We start from the raw sequence: 14,549 nt of genomic DNA, 5'->3' as shown, positions 1-14,549 counted from the left end.
ATGAAACAGTGGCGAAAATTGACAGAAAAAGAGGGATATTTGGTGTTTCCGGAACACGGAATGTTCAATACGAGAATTTTAGCGAATTTGAGGTGGATGTTAAGTGTACAAAAGCCACCCCCAAGGCCAGCTCAGTACGAGGCATTAGCAGTCTGGGACTTAATGGCTATTAAACAAAGACAGCAGAAATTCGAGAGGAGAATGAGAAGGGCAGAAAAGACCTTAGCTGAGACTAGATGGGATAATGAGAGCAAAATGTGGAGAAGGGGAATAGTTGACGGACTCAAATTGTTCCCAGCAATAACACAGGGAGACGAAACACAGGGAAAGAAAGCCACTTGTAAGACAGACAAGGACTCTAGCAAACCAAAAGAGACTAAGAGGTCCTGGATAGAAGAAGATGATGATTCAGACGATCAAGAGTTTCTTAATCAGTTGTTACATGATCGCCCGCCACCTTATGCAGTAGACAATGCTCCGAGCACTAGTGCGGGTCCTGGGAACCAGACGCAGGAGAAGGGAGTTACTGATACAGCACAGACTAGTGATACGGGTTTGATAAAGAATGGTGTCAGTGTACCCACTGCGCCAGACATGCAGATACAGTTGCAACCTCCACCGCAGATACAGAGAATCTATCCAGACGTCCCAGTACTAGAGACTACTACGAATCTGATAGTGCCGCCTGATCCAATATATACAAAACTGAAGTTAGTACAAATTGAGCCAACTCCGTAATTGCTGCCCCAGCAACAGCGAATTCCAGGTTATAGTCCAGCAGCAGGGCTTCCGTTAGTACCTGCACCAGCCACAGTGAGTCAAGCCTTAGGAGTTACTGCTCCGCTGGGTTTGGGACCAGGCCAGACACCAGCTGCCATATCATTGCCAATTACTGTTGGTCCACTGGTACCACTGTATGCGCAGGGCAAGCCTGGTATGAGTGATCAGGGAGTAATGACCCAAGATGCAATAAGAGGAGGGTCCATAGGAACTCCCCAGTTAAGAGCCCCAGAAGAGCAATCAGTTGAAAGACCTAGGTCCTTGTTAGACCTTAGTCCAGTTGAAGCACCTTTGGGGGCAATGAGACAGGCAGGGCTAGGTGGGTTAACCCCTCAGACAATAAGAACGAATGCTTCACAGTCGCCAATGATGCATGCAGGGAATATTTCACTGCAAGGTTTTACTGTACAACAGTTGAATGAGTGGTTAGAAAGGACCTATGCTTCACAAAATACTGCGGTAACTGCGGAGAAGCCAGAAAGGTCAGAGAGAGATGAGTACCTAAACTTTTTAAGACTAGGGGTGGAAGCTGCTGAACTAGTGGATGGGACAATAGGGGTAAACAGGTTGGAATGGTACACAGAAGCAGAGTTAAGGTATCTGTGTCCCAAAACTACTAAAGAAGTGGACAAGGTGCATCAGAGGTTGGCGAACCTGGCAGACAAATACAATATTGATATTGAGAATACTAAACATTTGAAAAGAAGCTACAGACTAGAATTCGACTCTTAAGATTTTGACCACATGAGGTCGGCCGGAATAAAAGCGCATCTTAAGGAAATACTGCAAAGTGCACAAATCTGGGGAGCCTTAGAAAAATGGGAAGGCAGATAGGCAAAGAAAAGAGATAAGGAGAAAAGTGACAGTCCGGGATCAAGCCAGACTAAACCCTCTCCGGACACTGGGACAGTAAAAATATTACCCATGAGAGAAACAGCTGGAGGAGTTCTAGTTCATGTACCGTGGTCTGGGGAGACATTCTGTCATTTACAAATGATTATCCCAGGTTGAGGGAGAAACCGATAGAATGGTATCAGCAGACAGACAGGTTTGTGAAACTTGTGAAGTGTCTCTGGGAGGACTTGAATACCTTGTTTGAGATTATCGTTCCACCTGACTTATGGCGTGAGTGCAAGAGCAGTGTGGACTGGCCGACGCAGGAACCGGCAAGGGATAAGGTGACTGGAGCACCATCTGAGGAGGTGATGAAGTACTATCATAAAGTGATTGAGTTTTTGGAGCAGAAAGTGTCGCCAAAAGTGACTGATTGGCAGAAAATCGACCGGACCTCGCAGGAGGTTAAAGAGTCAATCCATGCTTACTATGAGAGGTTGTTGAAAGCGTTCAAGCATTACAGTAGCACTGAGACTATTGAGCCGAAAGACATGAACCATCTTGTGTTCAGATTTGTTGAAGTGCTGAGACCAGAGGTTAGCCAGATGATTAAGAATCATTTGATCTGTTGGCAAGCGAAGCCGATTGATGAGGTGTTGCAGTATGCAAAATATAGAAGGGACGAGATTGAGCTGAAGCAGAGAAAATTGAAGGAGAAAGAGATAGTGCAGATTAGGGCAGCGCAGGCAGGTATGCAAGGCAATGGAATTCAGCAGATGGTACAGCAGCAACCGCAAAGGAATGGCGTGTTTCAGGCGCAACTGAGAGGCCGAGGGCGAGGTTTTGTGAATCGCGGTCCAGACTTGAATACTGTTGTAGTTCAAAACGATGAGCAAGTGGGGCATTGGAAGCGGGAATGCCCAAATGTGGTGCATGATGGTGTCGTTCAACAAAGCACTGATGTCGGTACATTTCAAAATGTGAGGGGTCCAAAATTGAGAGGTCAAAATCAGAACTTCCAGAATAACATGGTTCAGATGCAGGGGTTACAGCCCGTGCAGCAGATACAAATGCCACGTGTTCAACCACCACAAATGCAACAAGTACAACAGCAGGTTCCCATGGTACCTAGATAGCAAATGCAATTACCATTAGCTCCAATGGGACAGCAACAGGTTACGCTTCCTCAGCAGGTCACAGGTCAAATGATGAATCAGAATAACACAGTACAGCAGTTCCCATTGCGTGGTGAAGATGGAACAAATGATGAATGGTCGGATGATAGTTCAGACTGTAAAGAGTGTAGGCTTGCAGCGTCCCTAGAAGTAGATCAGAGGGGACCCTATGTAGAGGGAAAAGTGATGGGTCACAAGGTTTCATTCTTGGTTGACACAGGAGCTACACTTTCTACAGTCAGAAGTTCCAAAATTACCACTTTCAGGGCGTACCATAAGAGTGGTAGGGGTAGCAAACCAGTACTTGACAAACCCGGTTCAAGTTGAGATTGGCAACTTTCAGGGACTGCATAAGTTCGTAGTCTGTGATTCAAGATCTGTGTCCTACTGGGAAGAGACTTACTGTGCAAGACAAAATGTTCGATTACCTGCTCTAACAAAGGGATCGAGGTTCAAACAAACAGTGATGATGAGGGGGATGATGGGCAGTTTTCAGAATCAGAAACAGAGACCGCAAATGAAGATTACCCTCTGATAACCTTATTCCCAATGCTTACAGTAACTGACTTGCCAGCTGAGTTGCAGGGAACAGTGACAGAGAAAGTGTGGGATCTGACAGGAAAGGAAGTGGGACTGATAAAGGGGGTAGAACCGGTTAAAGTACAGGTAAAGCCAAATGCAGTGTTTCCCCAGGTGCCGCAGTACCTCATGGCACAAGATGTCCTTATTCAGGTATCGCAGATAATCGCGGACTTTGTAAAGCAAGGAGTTCTGAAGGAAGTATTGAGCAGCCCATGTAATTCACCAATAATGGGTCTGAAAAAGCCTTGTGGGAAGGTTCGAATTGTTCAAGACTTGAGGAAAATAAACAATATTGTGGTAAAATGTTGCCCCATGGTGCCAAATCCAGCAGTGATCATGTTTCAGGTTCCGTGTGATGCAGAGTGGTTCACAGTTGTGGATCTGTCTTAAGCATTCTTTTCGGTGCCTCTTCATGAGGACAGCCAATTTCTCTTCAGTTTCAAATTCCTGGACAAGGTGTACAGTTGGTGCAGAATTCCTCAAGGGTTTTCTGAGTCACCTTCCATTTTCAATCAGATATTGAAAAAGGGCTTAGAGTCGTTAGAGCTGCCTTTTAGTTCGGCTCTGGTACAGTACATTGATGACTTGCTGATTGCGTCCACAACAAAAGACGACTGTAGGTATGACACAATTGCCTTACTGAACCACTTGGGAAAGAACGGACATAAAGTGTCCCCAAAGAAGCTGCAGTATTGTCAAAAAGAGGTGAAATACTTAGGGCACTTGATTGAGAAAGGGTCCAGGAGAATATCAAAAGAAAGGGTGTCGGCCATACTGCAAATGAACCCCCCCGACAACAAAGAGAGATGTCAGAATGTTTTTGGTAATGGTGGGCTACTGTCATCAGTGAATTCCCAACTTTTCTATTATCTCTAAACCATTGATAAAGCTGACAGGCAAGGAAACTAAGGATGACCTGTATACCATAACTTTGTCCGAGGAAGAACTTGAGTCATTCATGGAATTGAGAGAGTGCCTGTATAGGGCACCAGCTTTAGGTATGCCGGATTATACTAAGCCTTTTCTACTGTTTTGTCATGAATGAGATGCTTGTTCTTTGTCTTAACACAGGTCCATGGAGGTGCAAACCGCCCAGTAGCATATTTTTCAGCTACTTTGGACCCAGTCGCAGCAGCCTTACCGGGTTGTTTGCGCACAGTTGCAGCAGTTGGTCAAAGCCTCACACAGTGTGAAGGCATAGTGATGGAACATCCCTTAACAGTAATGGTTCCACATTCAGTTGAAATTTTGCTGACCCGAACTAAGACTCAGCACATGGCAAATGCCCGACTTACCCGATATGAGACAATTATTCTGGGGTTGCCTAATGGCTCCTTGAAACGATGTACTGTATTGAACCCGGCAACTCAACTTCCTGTTGAAAACACTGAGATTAGTAATTCGGAGGAGGTGGAGCATGACTGTCTTGAGGTAACGGAAATGTGCACCAAACCCAGACCTGACATTAAAGACACGCAGTTAAAAGAAAATGACTGCATTATGTTTGTTGATGCATCATGTTTGAGAGACTCAGTCGGAATACTGAGAGCCAGATATGCTGTGTGTACAATCACTGGTATTATAGAAGCCTTCTGGCTTGAACGAGTGTATTTCCCACAAGTGGGTGAATTAATTGCCCTTACTAAGGCATGCCACGCAGCTGAAAATTTTAAAGTCACTATCTATACTGACAACAGATACGGATTTGGCATTGTACATGATTTTGGCCAATTATGGTCACAGAGGGGTTTCATGACCTCTTCTGGTTCACCAGTGAAAAATGGCGAACAGATTAAGGATTTGTTGCATGCAATTCAGTTGCCTCTTGAAATTGCTGTGGTGAAATGCAATGTTCATGTTAAGTCACAGGATTTTGTGTCAATGGGAAACGGCTATGCAGATCAAGTCGCAAGGTTTTGCGCATTGAACCGTATATCGTTCAAGGATCAGTGGGAATTGTTACCGCAAACTGAAAATGAGACATGTTTGAACTTTGCATTAAGAGTTGTCGACACATTAGATGAGCTAAAATCTCTGCAGAGTCGTGCAAGCAGGGAGGAAAAACGTTCCTCGCAGAGAATGCAATGTGTAGAGAGAACAGATGACTTGTGGGTCTCAGAAGAGGGGAAACTGGTTTTGCCAAACAGTCTTTTGTCACAGTTTCCCAGACTTAACCATGATCAGGCACATCTTGGGAGAGATGCAATGATCAGGTTATTCAAAATCGATTGGTTCAATCCGAAATTCAGACAAGCCGCAGAGGTTACCTGTCACAGGTGCATTATCTGTCAACAGATGAATGCAGGAAAAGGGACTGTGGTAACTTTGAGCCACATAGGGAGAGCTGGAGGTCTGTTTAGCAAGATGCAGATGGATTTCATGAGATGCCTGTGTGTGGAGGCTTGAGGTACGTGTTGGTGATTGTGTGTGTTTTCAGTCACTGGATTGAAGCTTACCCTACACGTAGAAATGACAGTCTCACAGTTGCAAAGCTGTTGCTCAGAGAATTAATACCAAGGTTCGGGTTTCCGGTCTCTTTAGAATCAGATAGGGGCAGACACTTCGACAATGAGGTGATAAAGCTTTTGTGTGCTGCATTAGACATTGAACAGAAGCTGCATTGTAGCTACCGCCCCGAAGCATCAGGACTAGTGGAACAGATGAATGGTACCTTGAAGTCAAGAATGGCAAAAATGTGTGCAGCTACCAATATGAAGTGGCCAGACACATTGCCTTTAGTGCTAATGTCAATGAGAAACACACCTGATAAGAAGACAGGACTATCACCCCATGAGATAATCATGGGCAGAGCTATGAGGTTGCCCGCAGTGCCTGCAAATGCTCTTGTGAATATCACGGATGATATGGTGTTGGACTACTGCAAGGGTCTGGCTGATGTGGTCTGCTCTTTTTCCCACCAGGTGGAGGCTAACACATTGCCACCGATCAGTGATCCAGGTCACACCCTGCAAGCCGGTGAATGGGTGGTTGTCAAGAAGCATGTGAGGAAGTCATGTTTGGAGCCGTGTTGGAAGGGTCCATATCAAGTAATACTGACGACAACCACTGCTGTGAAGTGTGCAGGAGTTCCAAATTGGATACATGCCAGTCACACAAAAAAGTAACATGTCCAAGTGATGAGGAACTTGAAGTGCCCGAGACAACAGCTCCAGAGAGGGAAGTCTCAGGGCCGGAGAGTATTCAAAGGGAAACAGAATGTAGGAGAGCCCACTGAGGACGGCTTAGTCCCTCAAACGGTAAACGAGTTCGAGAGAGGTGACGGTGAGCCTATCTCAGTAGAGGCACCAGGAGAACCACAACAAGGAGAGGTTCTCCCAGAAGTAGACGGATACAGGTTAGAGCTTGAACCTGTCACGGACCCAAAAGACGAGGGGGAGAGAGCAGAAGGAAATCAAAACACACAGACACCCCCTGAGCCAATTGCAGGTCTGTCAAGAGAAAACACCATAGTGCAAGAGGAGGGTGCTGTTCAGCGTTCTGAAAGGCCAAGCAAGAAGAAAACGCATAAGGTGATAACTGGCCAAAGATACAAACTACAACGGAAAAGATCGTTCCAGAACAATAGAGGAAGATATCGACACAACCAGACAAGAGGATCTAAGTGAAGGAGAGCTGCAGAGTGAACGCAGGCTGAAAAGAAAGCGAGTCGCAAATAGAAGGTACGCAGGTCCTGAATGGGCATATGCAACGACATCTGAGTGGCAAGAAGAATTCTTAGCGTTCTGTTTTGATCGATAAGTGCCAGGTCAATACTACGGTACCTGAAATCACTTTGAGGAAGAGACCGTGTTAAAACTGAAATTGAAATTGAAAGCTGAAAAGCTGAGAAAAGACTTATAAATTACCGGCTGTGACACTGATAACCTGAATTGACTTTGAAACCCGATTATGACAAGCTGCTAAACCTGATTTGACAAAAGGGTCCTGGGGTGAGTGAAAACGCTGTAAATGCACGTAGAGAGAAAGAGAGTCTTTTCATCAAGAAAAAAAAAAAAAGGAGCTTTTCCTTAAGTTGATTGTTTGTTTTGAGTTATTCTACTCTCTGATTCGTTACAGATCATGGCTTACATTAGAGGAAGTAGCAAAAAGGGTAAAGTGTGTGGTTGGCTAAGTGTTATATTAGGTATTGTGTGTGCAATAATAATTGTAGGTGTGATCGTGGGAATGCCATGGTTGGATAAGAAATTGACTAACAATGCTTTAAAACCTGAGACTGCTACACTATCTCCGTGGGAAAAGTTTGAGCAAGATACAAAATATTTGCATGAGGGAACTAATTCAAAGGGGGAACTTTCTACTAATGTCTTCTATCGCTTGCTGAACGAGTATGTTGACACAATGGATGCGAGAAACTGGTATGTGTGTACAAAGATCCCTACCTCAGTACAAGAAGGGGTCACTTACCATAGTCTGCCTTTAACATACGGGATAAGCTGTAGTCTGCTACTAACAAGATTCTATGACCAGGAACATGTGCGATATTTTATTTCAAATATAGATGTAGTGGTTTCCTCTGTGCCTGTGATTGAGTTTCTGAACAAGTTAGCTAAGGAGCATAGTATAAAATTAGAGGTTTCTTTGAGCCGACACTAGCATTTGGGACAGCTTATGCACACTGCAACAATTTGACCTGCTTATTATCACCTGTAGAGAAAAGCTTCTTAGATCACACTGATGATAGACGCAAAGCACTGAAAGAAAGATTAGAAAAGGGACTAGAAAAACGCACATATGCAAATGATTATGCTTACACCGCAATAAAGACGCAAGTCAAATTAGCTTTAGATGCATTACACATAGGTAGGCTTTGTATATATAGGCCAAAATCTGATCATGACACTTTATTTGTGGGAACGAGTAAATGCAGGCATGTGTTTTTGTTTCAGAGTAAATGGACATTCATGTTAAATAGATAGGATCCAGTGATCCCTGGGATCTATTATATTTGTGGGCTTAATGCTTATTACCGTCTTCCTAAGGGATGGTATGGGACATGTTATTTGGGGATAGTCTTCCCAAAGATCTACCAGATTGATGACTTAAAGCAAATACCTAAAATATCTGAATTACAACATGCGAGACAGAAACGAGAGACAGCGGCTGCTGTCGTTGGTGACATATTTGGAGCCATAATTCCTTCAGTAGGGGTTATTTTAAACTCCATAAAGATCCGAAAGTTGTCTACTATTGTGGATGACATGCTGACAAATTTCACAGGGGCTATACTCCTAATGGATACTGAACTTGCTGCGGAAATTGCTATGACTCTTCAAAATCGGCTTGCTTTAGACATTCTTTTAGCAAAGAGTGGCGGAGTCTGTAAGATGCTTAACGAGCGTCATTGTTGCTCATTTATTCCAGATAATAGTAAAAAGATTAGAGGTATGCTTACTAATTTAACTAGAAATAGTGCAGATTTGAAGGATCTGAAAGAACCTGGAGTTTGGGAAAAAGCTGGAAAAGGAATTGCCAGAGTTGGGAGCTGGTTTAGTAATATTTGGAACGGGGTACTTGCAAAAATATTAGGGGGCCTATTAATTGTCCTGATTTGTTTATTGGGCTTATGGGGAGTGTGCAAAATCAATGAAAGAATTAAACGAAATTGGACCAAATGAAAATGAAAGGGAGAAAATGTTTAATGAAATTTGGGAGAGTTCACACAAAGGGCAAGATGTTGAAATGCGCATTATGCGCAAAGTGAAAAATTAAAGTGAAAGGTTGAAAGGGAAAGGTTTGTGTGATGACGAACGTAATCAGAGGAGGGACTGAGAGCGTAGTTTATATAATCTATATTAACATGAAATGTTTATGAACTAATGTGTAATAATGCCGCATAGAAACTGTATTGGTGTATTTTGCTAAAAACGCACTTGAAATTTGACCACGGGAAGTGGCCGTCAATGTATACGGGGACTAATGAAAATGACTAATGTTGATAAAATATGATATTAAAGAATGGTTTTATACTAATTATTAATGATTATGTTATTAAAGTTTGCTAAATAAATTTTGTAGGCCTTAGTTAGCATAAGTTGAGGCCTAGGTGCCTGGCTCTCAAATTAAATGTGATTTTCCAAATGTGCAGTGTGCTGACTCGCAAAAGGACATGAACTCTTGTTTTCCTTCAAGCTAGAAGCTGAATGTAACTATAGTGGATCCGTTCTCATGAAATTCATATTGCTTGTAGAAATGTAATAACTAAAATGCAACAGTGTAGATTAGTATAATGTACACGGTCGCCCAAACCGGTACAGACAATGGAGCTACTGACCGAAGATGTGCAAAGAAATTACAGAAGGATGAAATCATACCGGACATGCTACCTCTGAAGACGTCAATCATATGGACCAATAAAACATCTGTGAACTAATGTGGGGTGAAAGATTAATGACATAATCTGTTTTCTAATTGGGTAGAGATAGTGGGGTGCAACCCCTTAGCCAATTGGATTTTAGGGGAATGTACAACGAAAAAGGGATAAACACCCATGACACGGGGAGCCTTTAGAATCGAGTTAGGGAATGCTATTGATTTTATCCAGAAACTATGTCACTCTGTTTGGTGACTTATTGGTTTACAAGGACCATCCTCTTCCTTGGATTGCCCATTTTACACTTTTCCTCCTTATGAGGGAAGTACCCCTTTTGCCCAAGAGCTGAGTTTTTGACTGATGGCGAATCAACTGATGTCCTGAAGACGAAGACTGAACCTGAGTGCTGACCTAAACCTTGGAGGGTAACTATGACAGTGAAATTGTGATTTGTCTGTTTGCTTTTTCTTTCTAGGTACCAACTGCTTACTTTGACAGAGACCATAGCTAGATGTTTTCCAAATTGGTGTTCTAAATTGTTTTGCATGAAGCCCAACATGCTAATGCTAATCAGTGGTTAGGACAGGTGTTCACTAAAATTGAAGCACATAGGCAAACGACTGAATCTATTCTTTGTTGAACTGACGCGTTAATGACACTCTACTAAAGTTGATCTATGTTCACGCCGTGTTATGTTCTGATGTTTGCAATTCTGGCCTTAATGAAATCTTATCAGAGTTGCCATATTGTGACTATGCTGTTCTGTTTCTTGGTTTTGAGATTAACACATCTGCTTTTAGAATTGTAATTAATAGGGAATAAAACTCATACAATTCTACTAAACTGGTGTGGTTATTCATGACTGCAAGGTTATGGTGGTGTCTCGAGTTGATTAATGTCTTTGACTAAAGTGAAATGCATTGTGGTAATAAACATTGATGACATTATAGACGTATTGATTGATATATTGATTAGCTATCTCGTCCTAAGGTGTCTCTCAACTGGGTCAAAAGATTCATTGGCCTAAAACGAGTCCTGATGTGTAATAAATTATCATAAAGGGACGCGTTAGCAGTAACGAAAAGAGACCTGAAGCCTGGGCCCTTCCTGTCTCCCCCGTTTGTTTACTGTGCCTTTCATGGTTCACAAGGAGCTGCCACTGCCTCTCTGCCACATAGTAAAGTCTAGTGTAAAGAAAGGTTTGTAGACTGGGTGCCAGAGGAGCATTTGTTTTGAGAACTGACCAGAAGACAGTAATTACGGTACCGTTCCTTAAGCAGAGACGGGATGAAAGGCGTGCGCTGCCTTAGCTCTGTAGCAGTCGCTGGTCTCTGGATATTGGCTCCCTATGTCGGGTTGTTAATTCACTACACTTCCTCAACCACATGCCAATGCCGAAATGATACTTGTCCCAGCATAAATCAAAAACCTCTTTGAAATCAATGTTGCACTGGTATTCCCCAACCCCTGCCAGTCTGTCACCAACCCCACAGGCGGGCTTTTCAGTTCGACTTCCAGGAAATCGCCCAATCTCTGTCAAGAATTGTGGCAAAACGATTGAGATTGTTCATATATATATATATATATATGTATATATATATATATATATATATATATATATATATATATATTGGAGGAAAAATGTTAACCCACGAATTAAACAAAAACTGGAGGACATTCTAACGTTGCAGTATTTACTGCTTGCTGCCACAGTATACTCTTTTAAATGTACCCTCCCTGTAGCTTTTATGTAGCTCTTTGGCACTTATTTAGACAATTTAAGAATGATTCAGATTCAAGATGGCAGACGTTATTTGAACCAGCCCACTGCAGTTGCGGCACAGATTTCTGCAACCGGGGACTAGGCCCACTGAGGTACTGAATGATATGCTGATTTCCGGAATGTACTTCTTGTTCTGTTCTTTATTTGCTCAGGTGACTCCTGTGGTTCGGCAATCTATAACAAAACAATGGTATATTCATTGGTGTCCTAAAATGCAGCCATCTGAATAGAGTCTACAGGTGCCCAATACACTAGCCAAAAGTGGTAATCCTAATGCTGAGGGCTTATTTTCTAAGGGTTGAGCAGGCGCTTGTGTGCCACTGCACAATTCTGCGCTGCATCTGCAAGCTTTTACAATGGTAAGTCAATCAACTAATGTAAAACTTTACTAAATAACCCCTCTATATCAAAACGTATAATATATTATACTTGGATGGTCCCTTAGACCTGTCAAGGTGTACATTCAGTCCACTTAAACCTGGGAACTAGCATCTGCTGGGCCTTTCCAGAATCTGATTATCCTTCTGATGCATTTTCATAGGATGGTACATGTGGCATATCCACTTTGAAACCTTCTGCATTTTTAGGTCGAGCACAGCAGTGCGCAAGCACTGCTTTTTGGACGTGTTTGTATGTATCTGGACTTTCAACTACGCCTACATCACACCCGTCACTACCACTCGTTCGTGGGCAGGCTTGCCCTTCAAACATCCTTTGATGACATTGGTAAATGGCTTACGTTTGTCCCTCCTTGGGGAGGTTTGTTACTGCCTTGGCTATCATCCCTTTTGTACGGCTAATTGCACTTTTGCCGATAAGTTTGACTGCAAGCGCACTTCTTTATCCTTTTGTGTGTCTCTTCCCACTGATGCTCATGGCGGCCGTGGCGCTTTGAATCGGCTGGCTTATGTGAAACTGTTTTACTTTCAATTTTCAATTCATGTGCCAAGAAAAGTCCGGTTAGGAGTTTACAACGCTAAAAGCTCTAACTCGAGCAATTGCGAGACCCATTGCATTGCAAAAGCTTGTTTATTGAGTGATTAGAGAACATAGCATTTCTTTTTATTCATATTGAATGTTTGTGAGCATGTTTCAGACAGTTGTGATTTTTTAAGGCATCTCTCTGATGTACTTTTCAAAGTGTGGGTTTATGAATACCGTATGCAATACGTTCTCTCATCAGACAGATCTGGGATATTTTAATTACGTGAATGCTAACTGCTGTCAGGCAATGATTTAAAGGGAAAGACATAGGCCTTTTTTGTATAAACCTTTAGTCAAATAACATGGTTGGAATGTATTTCATTCTGGTTTTCTGCATACCTGCCTTAATGATTGTGACCCTCTGATACGGTTTTATACTTTCTTTTATTGGTTGAAGATATAAGGAATAGGGTCAGTGGATGACGAAGCAGGGAACATAGCGCTGTTTAACGACGAAGTCTTACTAACACGGAGATTTAAAAAAATCCTATTAATTAACTTGCTCAAGATTCAAGGAATGATCGTGGAAATCGCATGTCTTTTTCAGCTCGTCGACCAGATCGTTGCTGAACATCTGTTTAGTTTTACAATAAAAAAAACTGCAATGAACGTAACATAGATGACGTTGCAAATATTAGCCATTAGACATTAGGAAACATGTTGCCTAAAATTGAGACCCGAAGAGGTGTAGAGAATTGAACATTTTTGCGCGGGGCAAGCAGATCTGGTATAAAAAAACTGCAGAAGCAGTTGTATGATGCGTTATTGAAAGTTTATATTGGAATATTTTCTTAAAGGTTCGATGCAATACATAGGAAATAACGTTTAAAAGCCTGAAAGGATTGTCAGCATTCATTAAATTTTTTTATATTTTAATCATTTCTGATTGCTTAACGACTCATAAGAAAGTGAAACGACCAATCACAAACACTTATCTAAAGTATTTTCACAAGACAAATGTTACCTTGTTGTATAAAACTTGCATTTGGCTGGGCACTCTGTAATAAAAAAATAAAAAATAAAAATCAAGAGGGAATCGTGTAAAATGTTATTTTGCAGCTTCTTCTGTTGCATAACATGACACTGAAATGTTGACCTAGAAATCGAAAAATTCCACGAAGGTCATTACATTTACCAGTTTTCACAAATGTATTTGTCTTCTATTTATTTTAGAATATGTAGACATGCAAATGTCTAGGACAGTAATGATCGGAATTGACAAGCTTCAATATTTAACCGTGTGTTTTTCTAGCACATCTGCTGCAACACAAATTGTTCTTACCTGCACACGTACCTACTACAGCCTATGGAATAAATTGCAGATTTATTAAGCATGGGCAAATTTATTAATCAAAAATCCGATTTACTCAAGCCTGTTTATCAAAAATCCTTTAACATATTGAATGTATTAGTGATTTGAGTGTAGGGTTTGTGACGTGCAGGTTCTGGATTTTTCTATAAACAATTAGGTGAGATCCAGATAACGTCCTTCTGCTAGGTATTCACTGGGAGCAGCATTGTACATTTCCGGGGTTAATGACTTTCAGCTGATGCTTCCGTTTATATCAGTTTCTAAAAAATATCCACTGACTGTTTTCTGTTTGGGGAAGGAAGACATGTGCCCCTAAAATAAAGTTTTATAACTGCCACAAAATCCATTGTCATTTGTGATGCCTTCGTTTGGTTATGTCTGTTTTTAGCAAATAACACTTTGCATTAGGGGGTTCTGTTCGTATATTTACCATTAAAATCATCAGTCATAACACTGTAGCATGGAAGATGTGTTTAGCTAAAAAAAAAAACACACAGGAACTGGCCGTGCCGAATATCACGAGAGACCACTGGCATTAGTGCAGTTGTTTGTGGAAGGGGGGAGGTGCAAAATATAGAACAATGGAGGGGAGGACGCTATGGATGAGAGAAAAATAAAATGCCATAAAGGGTGAGAGGAAAAAATAGCTTACAAGGCTTATCGCTCAAACATTACGCAAGCACAAGATATAGTCCATATTTTTCATTAATAAAAGCAATAACAACCGAAAGTCCGATTCGACTAAAGAAAACATGTAACTATATTCCA

General features: G+C 41.9%; 1 protein-coding gene across 2 annotated transcripts in view; it reads right to left on the bottom strand.

Annotated features, from left to right (window-relative positions):
• PIK3C2G (phosphatidylinositol-4-phosphate 3-kinase catalytic subunit type 2 gamma) overlaps positions 1-14,549 on the bottom strand; it is a 2,001,768-nt gene that overhangs the window by 1,271,763 nt on the left and 715,456 nt on the right. For both annotated transcript variants that reach the window (XM_069228485.1, XM_069228486.1), the window contains exon 10: positions 13,434-13,467. In XM_069228485.1, coding sequence (XP_069084586.1) covers positions 13,434-13,467 — 34 coding nt within the window. The remainder of the gene's footprint in view (positions 1-13,433; positions 13,468-14,549) is intronic.

The sequence above is a fragment of the Pleurodeles waltl genome, chromosome 4_1 (assembly GCF_031143425.1).
Source record: "Pleurodeles waltl isolate 20211129_DDA chromosome 4_1, aPleWal1.hap1.20221129, whole genome shotgun sequence".
In the NCBI taxonomy this organism is placed as follows: Eukaryota; Metazoa; Chordata; class Amphibia; order Caudata; family Salamandridae; genus Pleurodeles; species Pleurodeles waltl.
Note: the sequence above shows the minus strand (reverse complement) of the source record. Positions and strands in the feature narration are given on the sequence as shown.